The 13,583-nt window shown below is 61.9% G+C and overlaps 3 protein-coding genes across 12 annotated transcripts in view; all 3 read right to left on the bottom strand.

The window, feature by feature from the left end:
- Positions 1-228: 228 nt before the first annotated feature.
- Positions 229-4,912, bottom strand: JOSD2 (Josephin domain containing 2). Of its 5 annotated transcripts, none has more exons than XM_017512512.2 (5): positions 4,605-4,903; positions 3,800-3,959; positions 1,724-1,849; positions 605-799; positions 229-498 (listed from the first exon to the last, which is right to left on the bottom strand). In XM_017512512.2, exons 2-5 carry the CDS (start codon positions 3,943-3,945, stop codon positions 399-401), a joined length of 567 nt encoding a protein of 188 aa, XP_017368001.1. In that variant the 5' UTR covers positions 3,946-3,959; positions 4,605-4,903; the 3' UTR covers positions 229-398. The 5 variants fall into 5 exon arrangements, with proteins under 5 accessions (XP_017368001.1, XP_017368000.1, XP_017367999.1 ...); XM_017512511.2 differs by having other exon boundaries at positions 3,800-3,962; positions 4,605-4,901; XM_017512510.2 differs by lacking the exon at positions 4,605-4,903 and adding an exon at positions 4,492-4,570 and having other exon boundaries at positions 3,800-3,962.
- Positions 4,913-5,091: 179 nt separating this feature from the next.
- On the bottom strand, positions 5,092-9,056 carry ASPDH (aspartate dehydrogenase domain containing). Of its 5 annotated transcripts, none has more exons than XM_017512509.2 (7): positions 7,528-7,664; positions 6,794-6,938; positions 6,448-6,532; positions 6,183-6,332; positions 5,881-6,101; positions 5,657-5,811; positions 5,092-5,260 (listed from the first exon to the last, which is right to left on the bottom strand). In XM_017512509.2, the coding sequence occupies exons 1-7, from the start codon at positions 7,577-7,579 to the stop codon at positions 5,217-5,219; spliced, it is 852 nt and encodes a 283-aa protein (XP_017367998.1). In that variant the 5' UTR covers positions 7,580-7,664; the 3' UTR covers positions 5,092-5,216. The 5 variants fall into 5 exon arrangements, with proteins under 5 accessions (XP_017367998.1, XP_037588717.1, XP_037588716.1 ...); XM_017512508.2 differs by having other exon boundaries at positions 5,095-5,260; positions 5,607-5,811; positions 7,528-7,601; XM_037732789.1 differs by lacking the exons at positions 6,794-6,938; positions 7,528-7,664 and adding an exon at positions 8,230-9,056.
- Positions 9,057-10,324: 1,268 nt separating this feature from the next.
- The window catches only part of LRRC4B (leucine rich repeat containing 4B), a 47,141-nt gene continuing 43,882 nt past the window's right edge, over positions 10,325-13,583 (bottom strand). For both annotated transcript variants that reach the window (XM_017512507.2, XM_017512505.2), the window contains exon 3: positions 10,325-12,812. In XM_017512507.2, the coding sequence (XP_017367996.1) occupies positions 10,974-12,812 (1,839 nt within the window). In that variant the 3' untranslated portion in view covers positions 10,325-10,973. The remainder of the gene's footprint in view (positions 12,813-13,583) is intronic.

Below are 13,583 nucleotides of genomic sequence, written 5' to 3'. Positions count from 1 at the left end.
GCATGGGAGGAGTGTGAGCCCCAGGGGGCACAGACTTGTGTTGTTTTCTGCTGTGTCCCTGATAAGGAAACTGAGGCCCAGTGGTGAGAAACTGGCATGAGGTGGCAGAGAACCAGGAGGGATCCTGGGCTCTCACCCCACCCACCAGGGTGTCTGGCCTCTCAGATAAGTGGGAGTCACTGAACGGAAGGGCCCCAAGAGGGCGGGGCAGTCAGACATAGGCCAGGCCAGCAGCAAATCAGCAGATTTATTGAGGCAGCAGCGGCAGTGGGGAGCAGGGCTGTGGGGAGGGTATGGGCCTACCCCGGGTCCATGGATGCAGGCCTTTCCCAGGCACGCAGTGTACACAGGAGGAAGATGCGCAGGAACCGTGCCATGGGCACGACGGTCAGCTGTGGTCAGTCTGTCCGCAGCCAGCAACCCTTTTCCTCCACCTCCTTGGTCACCACCAGCAGCACCTCACACAGGCCCTGGGCCAGCGCAGCCGCCAGGAAGGCCCTGGAGAAATGGGGATACTGAGGCTTGGCCAGCCGTGGCATTCCCTCTGGGGACTGGGGTTTCAGGTCGGAGCCCGTGGTCTTGGAATCACCTGTGCGGGGCTCACCTAACTCCATCCTCGTCCCCCAGGGCCTCGGGCGCCCGAAGCTTGGAGTCCAGGTTGTAGTAGACGCCGTCCACCTGGCGCAGGGCCACCCAGTGCCGCCGCCGCAGCGGCAACGACAGCAGCCCCAGCGACACGGGCGAGGGCAGGTTCAGGATCAGCCCCAGCACCTGGGGCAGGGCCAGCTGGGACAGGGGCCTGTGTGGGCAGGGGGGGACACTGTCATCAGGGCCTGCCCCGCCTACCTGCTGGTGAAATGTTGGGGAGCATGTGGGGCCCAGGCTGGTGGCGGTGGGGGGCCTCCTGAGCCCAGCCAGGGGTATTCCTTAATCAGTCACACTGCTTCCTGACACTCATCTGTTCACTGCCCACTCAAAAAAACCTCCCACCCACGCGGACTCCCAACCAGACCTCCCATCTACCCACCGCCCACCCAGCTCACATCTGTCCTTCACCAACCACCATCACCCTGTCTGTCCAGCCACCCACCCACCTTCTTCACTCCTCACACAGCCACCCAGGATCCACCCACGATCCGCCCACCCCACCGATCCCAGCCACCAGCCAACTTCCCAAAGACGATTCACACACTCACCCCCATCTATGCGCCCACTTTCCATCCCTCTCACACACCCGCCCCACCTCCCCGCCAGCCACCCACCACCATCACCATCCAGCTAGCCATCTACTGCTCCCCACCCACGCAGCCAGCCACCACCCAACAGCGGCCCCGCCACACCCCCCACTCCTCACCCACTCTGCCATCGGTCTACCCCTGATTCACCAGCCACTGGCCAGCCAGCCATCAAAACCTCCCATTCATCCACCCAACTCCCCAGCCTCCTGTCTGCTGTCCACTGCCCACGAACACCCATCCCTTCATACTTCCTCATCCAACACGTCCAACTGCCCACGAAGCATTCACCCAATAACCAGCATCCACCCAGCATCTCAGCCCATCAACCATCTGATCTCCCCCACCAACCAGTCAGCACCAGTCTTCCCACATCCATGCCCATCTCCCCCCGCCGCATTTCCCTCCCTGCCTCCCCCCAACAGGATTACACTACAGGGTGCCCTCAGTGCCCAGCCCAGCACATGCTGTGCTGCTCTGGGGCCTACCTCCTCCTGTCCCACCACACAGCAGCCAGGCCCAGCCCCTGCAGAGCGGCCATGATCACGTTGACGTCATAGTTGCCGGTGCCCAGGAGGCTGCGATGTGGGTTCAGCCGGGAGTCTGGGGCCAACCTGGTAGTGGGGGTGGCCAGAGCTTGGTTGGGGACCCTGGAAAGGCCACCCCACAAAATGGGGGTCCCAGGAGCCACAAGTTGCCTCGGCCTTTGACTCTCCCCGTTTCAGACCCTATAACTCATCCACCTTCAAGTCCCGTCTCTCCTGCCGACTCTGCCCTGTCCCCAAGGCCCCAGAAGGGCTTTGTCTCCTCCCCCAGCCCCCAGTCTCTCCCTCCAGTCCATTTCCCCCAGGCCCTGGGCCTCCCCTGCTCACAGGCCTTCCATGGCTCCCCAGCGCCTCTGGACAAAGTCCCCATCCCTTGGCCAGTCCCTTCCTCTGTCCGTCAAGACCCACCTCAGATGTCACAACCTCTGAGAGGAGCCTCCTGACCTCCAGGCTGGGTTAAGGCCCTCTCTGGGCTGCCCCAGTGAACTGACCACCTCAATGATGACAGCTGCCTGCATCGCCCTGACTGAACACTGCCTGCTCCTCCCATGGGACAGCCCCGCCATTCCCCTGCTCACAGCCCACTCTGCTGCCTCATTTTCCCCAGGACAGGGTCCCATGAGGTCCTGCGTGGTCTGGCCCTGGTGGCCTCACCTCAGAGCCTCAGCCCCCTCCTTCCTGGTCCCCCAACCCCAGCCACATCCCATGGGGCACCCCCTGCCCAGGAAGGCTCTTCTGCCGGCCAACACTTGCGTCTCTGGGCCCTGCCTCTGAACAGCTGCACATCTGTTCCCTATCTGGGCCCTGGGAGAGCAGGGCAGGGGAGGAAAAGGCTCCTGTGTGTGTTTCCCTCGCCTCCCTCAGGCCAGCACTCTGCGTGTATCAGTCATCTCAGGGTCTCCAGCATGGCTTTGGCATGAAAGAGCTGATGGGTCCTTGTTCTGAATGACAGAAATGAATATACCCCATAATAATCAGTCTGAGAGGCTGGGACTCTCAGGATATCCGGAAGCCGCAGGAGGCTTCGAGCAAGGGGCAGAGGAGGCAGGGCTATCTCCGGGTGTAGAAAGACCCTCTAGCGTCATGTGGGGACTCAGGGAGGGGACAGACTGGAGGTCACGGGCAGGCTGGGCAGCAGAGGGTCAGGCCTGAGCTAGGGCCAGGGACGTGGGGACAGAGAGGAGGGAGTGAGATGATAAAGGCTTATGTTTGTTTGAGACAGCGTCTTGCTTTGTTGCCTGGCTCACTGAAACCTGTCTCCCTGGTTAAAGCAATTCTTCAGAGTAGCTGGGACTACAGGTGTGTGCCACCATGCCCAGCTAATGTTTTTTGAATTTTTTAGTAGAGACAGGGTTTCACCCTGTTGGCCAGGGCAGTCTCAAACTCCTGACCTTAAGTGATCCACCCACCTTGGCCTCCCAAAGTGCTGGGATTCCAGGGGTGAGCCACCATGCCCGGCTAAAGAGTGATGTTTGACATGGTGAATAGTGAAGAGGAACATTCCAGGCTGGCAAGGAAGGCAGCCACGCCAGGCAGAAAGAAGCACTTGGAGGCCCAGAGGCCGCACAGTGGGGCCTCCAGGGGAGTGAAGTGAAGTCTGGTTTGAGGGGGTCCATGAGGGCTGAAGCTGCAGAGGCAGACTCGGCCTCTGCTATGAGGAGGGCCCTGAGCAGGGTGGGGCATGTTTAGGATGGACTGGAGAGCTGTGACAGGGCCCAGATAAGAGACCCTGAAGCGGGGTGAGCCTGTAATGACAGCTACTGGGGAGGCTGAGATGGGAGGATCACTTAAGCTTGGGAGCTGGAGGCCAGCCAAGCAGCACAGCAAGACGTCTCTAAAGAAACGAAAGAACCACCGGATTGAGGCCTGGCTGGGGCTGAAGCCACAGGGACAGACAGGCACAGGAGGCAACATCTCCCCAGTGTCTAGCTTAGGCAAGTGAGCGGGGTGGGGGCAGAAGAAAGCCCCCAGGTTCAGCGCCCGCCTGCTGCTCCAGGGGCTGGGGTGGGTGACGGTCACCTCTTGCAGATCTCATCGGCAGCCTCCTGGCTAAAGAGTTGCTGCTGCAGAACGTTGTTGAGGGCGTGGACGGCACACAGCTCCAGGCGCTGCCGTTCGTGGTACACAGAGGGCGGACTCGGCTGTGCTCCCGGGACCCGGGACATACCGTCCTTGGCTCCTGCTGGGGGTTGGGAAAGGGAGAAGGTCCTCAGGGGCCCGGGATCTAGAGGATCAACCTCCCAGCAGGCCTTTGGGGCATCGCCATTGATTGAGCTGAGGCTTGGGGCAGCCCGGGAGGACCCTGGGCCCCTGACCCCGCTCCCTGGCAGTCTCCTGGCAGTACACATCCCTCCATCCCCTACTCCTATTCCTACGAAAAAGGCTGTCTCTTCAGCTCCCTCAGCAACAGAGAACCACCCCCACCACGTCTCTAAGTAACAGGGTCCCTATCATGGTCACCTAGCAACAGAGGAACCCTCCTCCCCTGTCCCTAGGTAACTGGGGCGCTCTCTGGTTACCTAGCAACACGGCCCCCTTCCCACCACACTAGGTAACAGTCTGTCCTCCTCCGCTGTCTCTAGGTGATAGGGTCCCCTCTGGTCTCCTAGCAACAGAAGACTCCCTTCCCCGGTCAGGAAGCAGCGAGGCTCTCTGCTCTTGTCACTTGGCAACGGGGGCCCCCCTCCCCAGTCACTAAGCAACAGGAGTGCCTCTTCCCATCTCCCAGCAACCAGGCCCCGTCCCCGGACACCTAGGAATGGAGCCCTTCACCGACCCGCACCCCAACCATGGCGCTCGCCCTTTGCCTGGCAACGCCCCTCACCCCGCTAGCCTCCACTCCACCAAGCCGGGGGCTTCCGCATCCCCCTCCTGGGCGGCGGCTCTGAGCTCCCAGTGCGGGGCGGGCAGCACTGCGCTGACTGGGCAGGGGGGGCGGACTACAGCTCCCGGCGGTCCCCGCACGCCGGACTGCGACTCCCGTGGGTCCCCGAGGGACGCTTGCTCCACAAGGAGCGCCCAGGCCGCGTGGCCCTGAAGTCCGCTGTCGGGCCTAGAAAACGCCGCACTACAACTTTCCTCGGGCCCAGCAGCAAGTCCCGGAAATGCGCCTGAGAGGCCATTTCCTCGCGTACGGCCGCGCCCACTGCCGCGCAGAGCGTCTGGGAAATATAGTAGATAGGCTCTCGCGATAGCTTCCTGGAGCCGCGCTCTCGCGGGTGCTCGCCCCTTGTGATGGCGTCATGCGCGGTGCGCAGACGCAGCGTGACGTCACAGAAGGGAAACGGGGACCAGAGACGCAAGGCGGCGGAGGGGCGGGCCCCTGTGATCTTTACTGAGTCAGAAGGGAGATCCTGGGGAAGTGGGGCAGGGCAGGACTGGGATGGTGGTGGTGGGAGGCCAGTCAGATGATCTCGTCTCGGAGGGAGGAGGCTTCTCAGCAGAGATGGATCCCCGGCCTGGAGGGGAGCTGGCAGCAGGCTGCGGGGAGAGAGAGGAATGAGCTACTGAGAGAGGAGAGATGAGACAGACGCCTTGGGGAGGCAGTGGTGAGAGGAAGGGACAGGCCAGGGCGGCGGTGGACGAAGACCCCCGAGAAAGCAGGACAGAGCCCTGGGGGTGGACAAAGACACGCACACACACACACAGAGTCCCGGACAGAGGCGGGCACAGAGACTCAGAGAGGAGACGCAGACAGAGATGGAGACATCTACAGTGCCAGGATTCAAAGTCGTGGAGAGAGAAGGTTAAGGAAATAAAGGTCAGAAGTAAAGGTCAACAAGGACAGAACCAGAATTGCAGAACTAGCCAGAGCCTGGGACCCCACGCTCTGCAGACACAGGAGCCCAGGGCCGGGGGAGCGGGGTCTGGCCGCACCCAGGAGGCTCCGCCAGAAGGCCGTGACGGTGGCAGAGCCGGTGACCGCGCCTGGCTCTGCAGGGTTCTCTCTGTGGGTGTGCACAGCAAAGCTTCGGCCCGTGGGGCCCGGGGGTCCGCTCAGCTCCACATCCACCACGTGCATGTCCGTGAGGCTAGGGCAAGCAGGGCGGTCAGTCTGGTTACCCTGGACTTGGCCCAACCCCCTCCTCAGCTCTGCTCACCTGAGATCAGCCACAAGCACCCCAATCACCCCATCGAAGCCCAGGCTGGGGGCAGCCAGGGCAGCAGCCGCCATGGTGTTGGAGTTTCGGGGGGCAAAGGGACAGAGCCCACGGACAGGGCCTTCATAGAGCACAGTGCGACACCCGGTGCTGTGGGCTTCAGCCAGGGGTCCCTCCAGCCGGAAGCCATCAGGGTGTGTGGCCATGGTGACACGCAGGCTCTGGAAGCAAGAGCCCGGGTCAGGGGGAGCAGGGTCTTTGCAGGCCCCCTCCGGTTCCTATGGAGCCCAGCAGACCCGCACCTGGAGGCCCCCAGCTGCATCCAATCTCCTGATGTCCTCAGTGCCCCACAGAGCCCCTCGAGCCACAAACACGGCATGGTTCCAGTGGTTGGAGGCCTCCAAAAGCTGCCGCTCTGTGGTCTGGTCACCTAGGGCTGAGGGGGACCCCACCTGGGGTGCACAAAGGAGGGAGGGTTGAGGTCAGAGAAGGATCTCTACTTTAGGGTATGGTAAGACTAAGACACAAGGGGGAGGGCTCTGCGTGAATGGTTGGGGCGGGGCTTACCAGGAGATTGGCATGGCGCAGGATTTGTGCCCCAGATTCATGGATTATTTTGGGATGGGCCACTTCCACAACAAGATCAGGGTGCCTGGGAGAGGGGAAAGAGGGCAGAGGTTCTTGGGGAGGTATTAGGCCTCTTCTCCCCAAGATTCTCTCTTAGTCTACTGAGGGCTGCCCTCTTCTCCCTGGCCTGGGAGGCAAAATGCGATGAATGGGCTCATCCTGTTTCACATTTGCATGAACCAAGGCCCAGAGGGTCAGGGAGTCCCTGAGATCAATCACACAGCGGCTGACGGGGCCAGGACAGGACCTTCAGGGAGCTCCACTCTCCCATGGCAAGGTCACTGACCTTTCCCCAAGGGCAGCAAGGTTCTGGAGCTGTAGGGAAGGCGGCACGCTCCCTGCCATTCGTCCTGGGTCACGATTCCAGACGAAAACAAGTTCTAAGCCAAGCTCTGGTCCCTGAGCCAACAGGCGGGAGACTAGGGACTGTCCTGGGGAGAGGGAAAGGAGAGAACTAGAGACCCAGAGAGAAGGGGACAGAGTCCCAAAGAGAGGGGCACAGAGGCCCAGAGAGAAAGGAGGGGGGGACAGAGACTCAGAGAGAGGGGGACAGAGACCCAGAGAGAGGGGGACAGACCCAGAGAGAGGGCGACAGATACCCAGAGAGGAGGGGACAGAGACCTAGAGAGAGAAGGAGACAGATCCAGTGAGAAGGGGACAGAGACCCAGAGGGAGAGGAGGGGAGGAAAGAGACCCAGAGAGAGGGACAGAGACCCAGAGAGAAAGAAGTGGGGACAGATACCCGGAGAGAGAGAGAGAGTAGGTGAGGACAGAGACTCAGAGATCAGGGAGATAGAGACGGAGGCAGGGGCAGAGACCCAGTGGGGTAGACAGAGGGCCAGAGAGAAGGGGACAGATGGAGAAGAAGACAGAGACCCAGGGTGGGGTGTGGTGGGCAGACCCAGAGACACAGCCAGGGGCAGATAGAGACAGAGAGAAGTTGTGTTTGTGGAGGGCAGAGAGCCTTGGGGGCTTTAGGAATGGCCTGGGGAAGGAGGCCCAAGATGGTCAGGGACTCACCGAGGCGGCCGTAGCCCACCACGCCCACCCTCCGTGGGCCCCTGTTGGCCATGGCCCTGAGTGTGGTGGTCTGTGGCCTGGGCTCCCTGGACTGCTCGCTGCCCCCTGCACGAGGCTGGGCAGCTGCTGCTCTTTGGACATCTGACCCTTGAGCCTCTGGGCTCAGCCTTCTCCCTTCCCCGCAGACCCAGGGTGGGGGTGTGGGTCTGCTGGAGTGGAGGCAGGAGAAACCTTCCCTGCGCTCTGACCGCTTTCCTGGGCCTGGCGTGGTAAGCATGGTGACCGGGGGTTCTGGGAGCCCTGCGTGCCCCTCTTTCCCCGAAGCACACTCTCCTTGCTCTCTGCTGGTGTGGAAAATTTCCTCTGCAGTCCCCTGCCCCCATCTCTGGCCGGCCAGGTTGTCATGGAAACTGCATCTTGCTTTGGGTGGGGAGAAGAGATGGTGACAGGGATCTGGGCTCTGTCTGTCCCCTTGGGCTCAGCTCCCCTCCTCGTCCTCAAGCAGCCAAGGTCTGAGGGAAGCTTCAGCCTGGCTGTGCCCCCAGCCCTCCTGGAGGCAGCGGGAGCCCCGGTTGCGGCTTCTCCTCGAGGTGCCCTTGCCTCAGCGGGCCCAACCTCCTTAGCCCTGCAGCATGGGTCCCCTTCCTAAAGCCTCCACCCCTGTCCACAGCCTCCCTCGGTTCTGATCATCCTTCAGTTCACCTTGACTTGCTGCCTTTCACTCTGTCCCCCATCGTGCCACCAGCTGCCTTCCATGTGACATTCTCACTCCCACGTCCATCCCTCCTGCTCCCCAGCTCGCATCAGCCCAGGAGAAGCCTGTGAGGCCTGGAGAGGCCAAGCACCCCCACCGTGAGCCCCAGCCACTGTGCCTCGAGGGTGCCTGGCATCGGAAATGGCGCAGGCTGCGGCAGTGCGGGCTCCCTGCCCCCAGCCACCACCTGGTACCCGCTGCAGTGTTTCCATAGCAACCAGGATTGGCGCTGGAAGGAGGCTGGAGAGAAAGAGAGCATGAAAGGGATCATGGGGTGGGGGTGGGCACTGGGTGGCGAGAGCCCCAAGCCGACAGGCGCAGAGAGGAGACAGGCGCAGACAGAGGACCCGGGACCCCGACGTGGCGCCCAGAGGCCGCCGCTGCTGATAAGGGAGGAATTGGCTCTCAGAGCCAGGAGCCCCGGGTGTGGGGAGATAAGATGCCTAGGTGTAGAAAGCCAGGAAGGGGGCAGGGGCTGGGGGCCTCATGAGTGGAGGTCTCCGCCATCCCCACCTTCTGACTCCTCCTGGGGCATGTGTGTCCCACAGTGCCCACAGCTGCCATGTACAGGGTACAGGCTAGGCCCCCGTGAGGGGAGAAGGGGGCCGAGCTCGGGGCTGTGTCCCCAAGACCCCCTCAGCGCGGGAAGGCACTGGAAGGCCCAGTGTGGCTCTGGCACTCCCGCTGCCTCCCGCAGTGGTGTGAGATGGCAGCTCCGGCCAGCCCCAGCCTCCTGCGGCTGCAACTCAGACACTTTGATACCCCCACAGAGACATCATCACCCCATCTCCCCACCCACCCAATAGCTGCCCACTGTGCCAGCAGCCCCCCCGACTCCACCCACCGTTTGCTCCCTGCTCTCTGAGGGCTCTGTCCCTTACTTTCTGGGCGGCACTGTGGTGCCCCTTCCTCCCCAGGCCCACCCCATCCGTCCCTCCATCCTCCCACTGAACAAGCCAGAAATACAGCTCCTATGCCCCAGAGGCCGCAGCCCCAGCCTCCCTCTCCCCCACCCCACTCAGCCTCCCTTCCCTTCATCACCCCCTCCTCCAGAGCAGCCCTGAGGAGGTCTGCAGTGGAGACACATGCTCTGGATTAGGCCCTGTCATGAGCTGAACTGTCACCCCGAAAGGGAAGCGCAGAAATCCTGACCTCAGAACAGGACCTTATTTGGCAATTTGAGTTTTTGCCAAGGATGGAGCGGAGGTTATACTGGAGGTGGGGGCGCCTGGTCCAGTCTGATCTGTTCTTGTAAAAGGGGAAGTTAGGCAGGCCGTGGTGGCTCACACCTGTAATCCCAGCACTTTGGGAGGCCAAGGAAAGTGGATCACTTGAGGTTAGGAGTTCAAGACCAGCCTGGCCAACATGGCGAAACCCTGTCTCTACTAAAAATACAAAAATTAGCCAGGCATGGTGGTGGGCACTTGTAATCGCAGCTACTTGGGAGGCTGAGGCAGAAGATTCAGTTGAACTTGGGAGGCAGAAGTTGCAGTGAGCCGAGATCATATTGCTGCACTCCAGCCTGGGCCACAGAGCAAGACTCTGTCTCAAAAAAAAAAAAAAACAAAAAACACAGAGTTGGACACGGATGCATACAGAGGGAAGAGTTAGAAGGCTACAAGGACAGGCCTGGAAAACTGGGGTGATGTGATCCAGGCACCAGCCGGGACAGCCTGGGGTCACCAGCAGCTGGCGAAGCAGGAAGCTCTCCCCCACCCCAACCAGAGGCCTGCAGGTTTCAGAGAGCATGGCCCTCCCGGCCCCTCGATCCCTGCCGGCCTCCAGGACTGTGGGGCGGCAGATTTCCTTTGTTCTACGCCTCTGCCTTAGATTCGGCTGTGGTGTGGCAGTGCTGGGGTGAGGGGAAGGAATCAGACCTTCCCTGGGGTCTCCAGGGTGAAGGCTAAGGGGCCTAAGACCACCAGGAGGTGCCCCGCGCCCACCCTGCTGGCGGGCCTTCAGGGTGGTTCTCCGCCTCTCCTCCGCCCCCACCCACGTTCACCTTGTTTTCTCTCCTCTGTGCTTTCATGACCAAAAAAAATATTTTTTTTACTTTTTCCATGTTTTTTTTTTTTTAAAGTAATTACAGAGCAGGTAGTCATTGACGCAAACCTCCCTTCAGTATCAAAAGTGTCTGTGGGGCAGGTGGGGCTGGGGCGGGTGGAGGCTGCCACCCCCACCCCGCCCACGACAGGGACTGCCGGCCAGGAAGGACAGGCCAGGGTGCAGGAGCTCTGGCGACACGTCCGTCTCTTCAGTTTCGAAGGGCGGAAGGGTGGGAGGGAGGGATGGGCGTCAAACTGCAAAAACAACCGTAAAAGGAGGGTGTCTGGGGCCAAGGGGAAAGGGCACGCCTGGAAAAATCTCCTCTCTCCCCTGGAAGGCGGCGGGCCGGGAACAGTCGGGAGAGCCAGGAGGAAGTGAGGAGAACCCGGGCCACTTCTGGATCCCATGTCCCCTCCCGTCACCAGGGATCGGTGGGGTGTGAGGTGAGGACCCCCGGAGACTCTGCTTCTGGAGCCCCACCCTGTCCTCACTGGGAGTCCGTGCCCCAGATGAGGCTGGAAGCCACCTCTCCCCAATTCCCTGCGTGGTCCCAGAAGGTGGGCTGGGCTGTGGGAAGGAGGGGTCCTGGTGGGGCTGGGACCAGGGTGGGGGGCTCCGCGCCCCTCGCCCATCTGGCCCTGCAGCCTCAGATCTGCGTCTCTTGCACGTTCTCCTTGGAGCCGCTCTTGAAGAGCAGAGGTTCGTGGATGGAGTTGAGGCCGGGCGGGCCCTTCCCCCCGCAGCCCCCGCCGCTGGGGTTGCTGCTGTAGTGCGCCTTGAAGGCTGCAGCCACATAGTGGTGGTGGTTGAGGTGGTCTCGCTCCAGGGCGGGCAGGGCCAGGTGGCTGTCCCCGCCCACGCCACCCCCACCGGCCACGGCGGCCGCGGCGGCCACGGACACAGCCGAGGCGGCGGGCAGCTCGTCCTCCACGTTGATGATCTCCACGGTGCGCGTGGGCCCGTGGTGCTTGTGGAGCTGGTGCTGCTTGCGCAGCTTGTAGAAGGCCACCAGCATCACCGCGGCCATGAATGTGATGGCCACGAAGCAGCCGATGATGATCTTGGTGGTCTTCATGACGTCGTCCAGGTCCTTGAGGGCGTTCTCCGTCACATCCGTGATGGGCACCGTGAACGCCTTCTCCGTGGGCCGCGAGGAGCGCGGGGCCGGTGCCGTGGTTGACGACGAGGCCGGGCCGGCCGCGTCCCCCGGCCGGCCCCCGCCCCAGACACCGTCCGTCGTGGGCCCTGGCGGTTCCTTCTCCGTTCCCCGCGGCTGCAGGGCCTCCTCTCCAGGCTGCGTCTCCAGGGTCTCCACGGTCACCGTGGTGAAGTAGGTGTAGCCGCCACTGCCCCCTCCGACACCACCACCGCCCCCAGGGCCGCCCCCGCCGGTGCCCCCGGCTGCCATGGGGTCCACGGCCGAGACGTTGAGCGTGGCCGAGGCGGTGGTGTTGCCGGCCGAGTTCGTCACCATGCACGTGTACTGGCCCGTGTCCTGCACGGTGACGTTGGTGAAGTTGAGCGTGCCGTCATGCAGGACGGAGATGCGCACGCGGTAGGAGCCGTGGGTCATGAGGGTGCCATTGGGCGTCAGCCAGTTGACGGAGGTCATGGAGGTGCCCGTGCGGCATTTGAGCTCAGCGGCCATGCCCTCGGTGACGTTGAGGTCCGTGGGCGGCTCCACGATGACGGGCGCGTAGCAGGTGAAGTGCGACTGGTCCAGCTCCCCGATGTAGCGACCCTTGAGGCCGGCGGGCGCGTGGCAGCGCGCGCAGCACGTGGTGTTGCTGGGCACCGTCTCCTTGAGCCACCAGCTCAGCCAGAGCACGTCGCAGTTGCAGTGCCAGGGGTTGTGGTTGAGGTGCACACGCTCGAGGCGGTGCAGGGGCGTGAAGAGGTCGTGGGGCAGCGACATCAGGTTGTTGTGGGACAGGTTGAGCTCCTCCAGCGACTTGAGGTCGTCGAAGGCGTTGCGCTCGATGGTGGCCACCTGGGCGTGCATGAGCCACAGCTTGCGCAGGCTGGTGAGACCCTGGAAGGAGCCCGGGCGGATCAGGTCCAGCCGGTTGCCCGACAGCTCCAGCTCCTCCAGGCGCACCAGGGCCGTCAGGTTGGGGATGTCCTTGAGGTTGCACATGCCCAGGTTGAGGTAGCGCAGGTTGACCAGCCCCTCGAAGGCCGCCTCGGAGATGTACTCCAGCCGCTTGAGCTCGCCCAGGTCCAGGCGCCGCAGCGAGGGCACACGGTTGAAGGCGTAAGAGGGGATGCTCTCGATGGGGTTGTTGCGCAGCCAGAGCTCCCGCAGCTTAGACAGGTACTCGAAGGCCTGCGTGGGCACCGTGGTCAGCCGGTTGTCAAACAGCTCCAGCGTGTTGAGGCTGGGCAGCCCGTTGAAGGCGCCCACCTCGATCTTGCGCACTAGGTTCTTGCTCAGCTGCAGAATCTCCAGGTGCCGCAGGTGCTTGAACGTGTCCGTCCGGATCACCTGGAGACAGGGAGACATGGATCAGTCATGGAGATACTGATGGGGACCATGGGGGATCGCCAAGATCCCAGGCGCGGGTGGAGTCAGGTGGCCGGATCTCCCATGCTGTGCTGCTGGGAGCAGGAGACGGTGTGACCACATTGCAACATGGTTTGATGAGTTTCTTATAAAGTGAAAGCTGGAGTCAAGGTTGGGCGCGGTGGCTCACGCCTGTGATCCCAGCACTTTGGGAGGCCGAGGTAGGTGGATCACCTGAGGTCAGGAGTTCAATACCAGGCTGACCAATATGGTGAAACCCTGTCTCTACTAAAAACATAAAAATGAGCCAGGTGTGGTGGCGCCTGCCTGTAATCCTGGGAGCTACTCAGGAGGCGGAGGCTGCAGTTAATCGAGATAAGTGTCACTTCACTCCAGCCTGGGCAACAGAGCAAGACTCCGTGTAAAAACAAACAAAAAAACTGGATTCAAGAATTTTAGGGGGCTGGGCACAGGGGTGGCTCATGCCTGTAATCCCAGCAATTTGCAAGGCCGAAATGAGTAGATCACTGGAGCCCAGGAAATCAAGATCAGCCTGGGTAACATAGCATAGACTTTATCTATACAAAAATAAAAATAAAAAAATTAGCCAGGTGCGGTGGCACATGCCTGCTGTACCAGCTACTAGGGAGGCTGAGGTGGGAGGACTGTGGGAGCCTGGAAAGTGAAGGCTGCAGTGAGCCAGGATCATGCCACTGCACTCCAGCCTGGGTGGTCAACGAAGTAAAACTCTTA

The sequence above is a fragment of the Cebus imitator genome, unplaced genomic scaffold, assembly GCF_001604975.1.
Source record: "Cebus imitator isolate Cc_AM_T3 unplaced genomic scaffold, Cebus_imitator-1.0 Scaffold473, whole genome shotgun sequence".
Taxonomy (NCBI): Eukaryota; Metazoa; Chordata; class Mammalia; order Primates; family Cebidae; genus Cebus; species Cebus imitator.
Note: the sequence above shows the minus strand (reverse complement) of the source record. Positions and strands in the feature narration are given on the sequence as shown.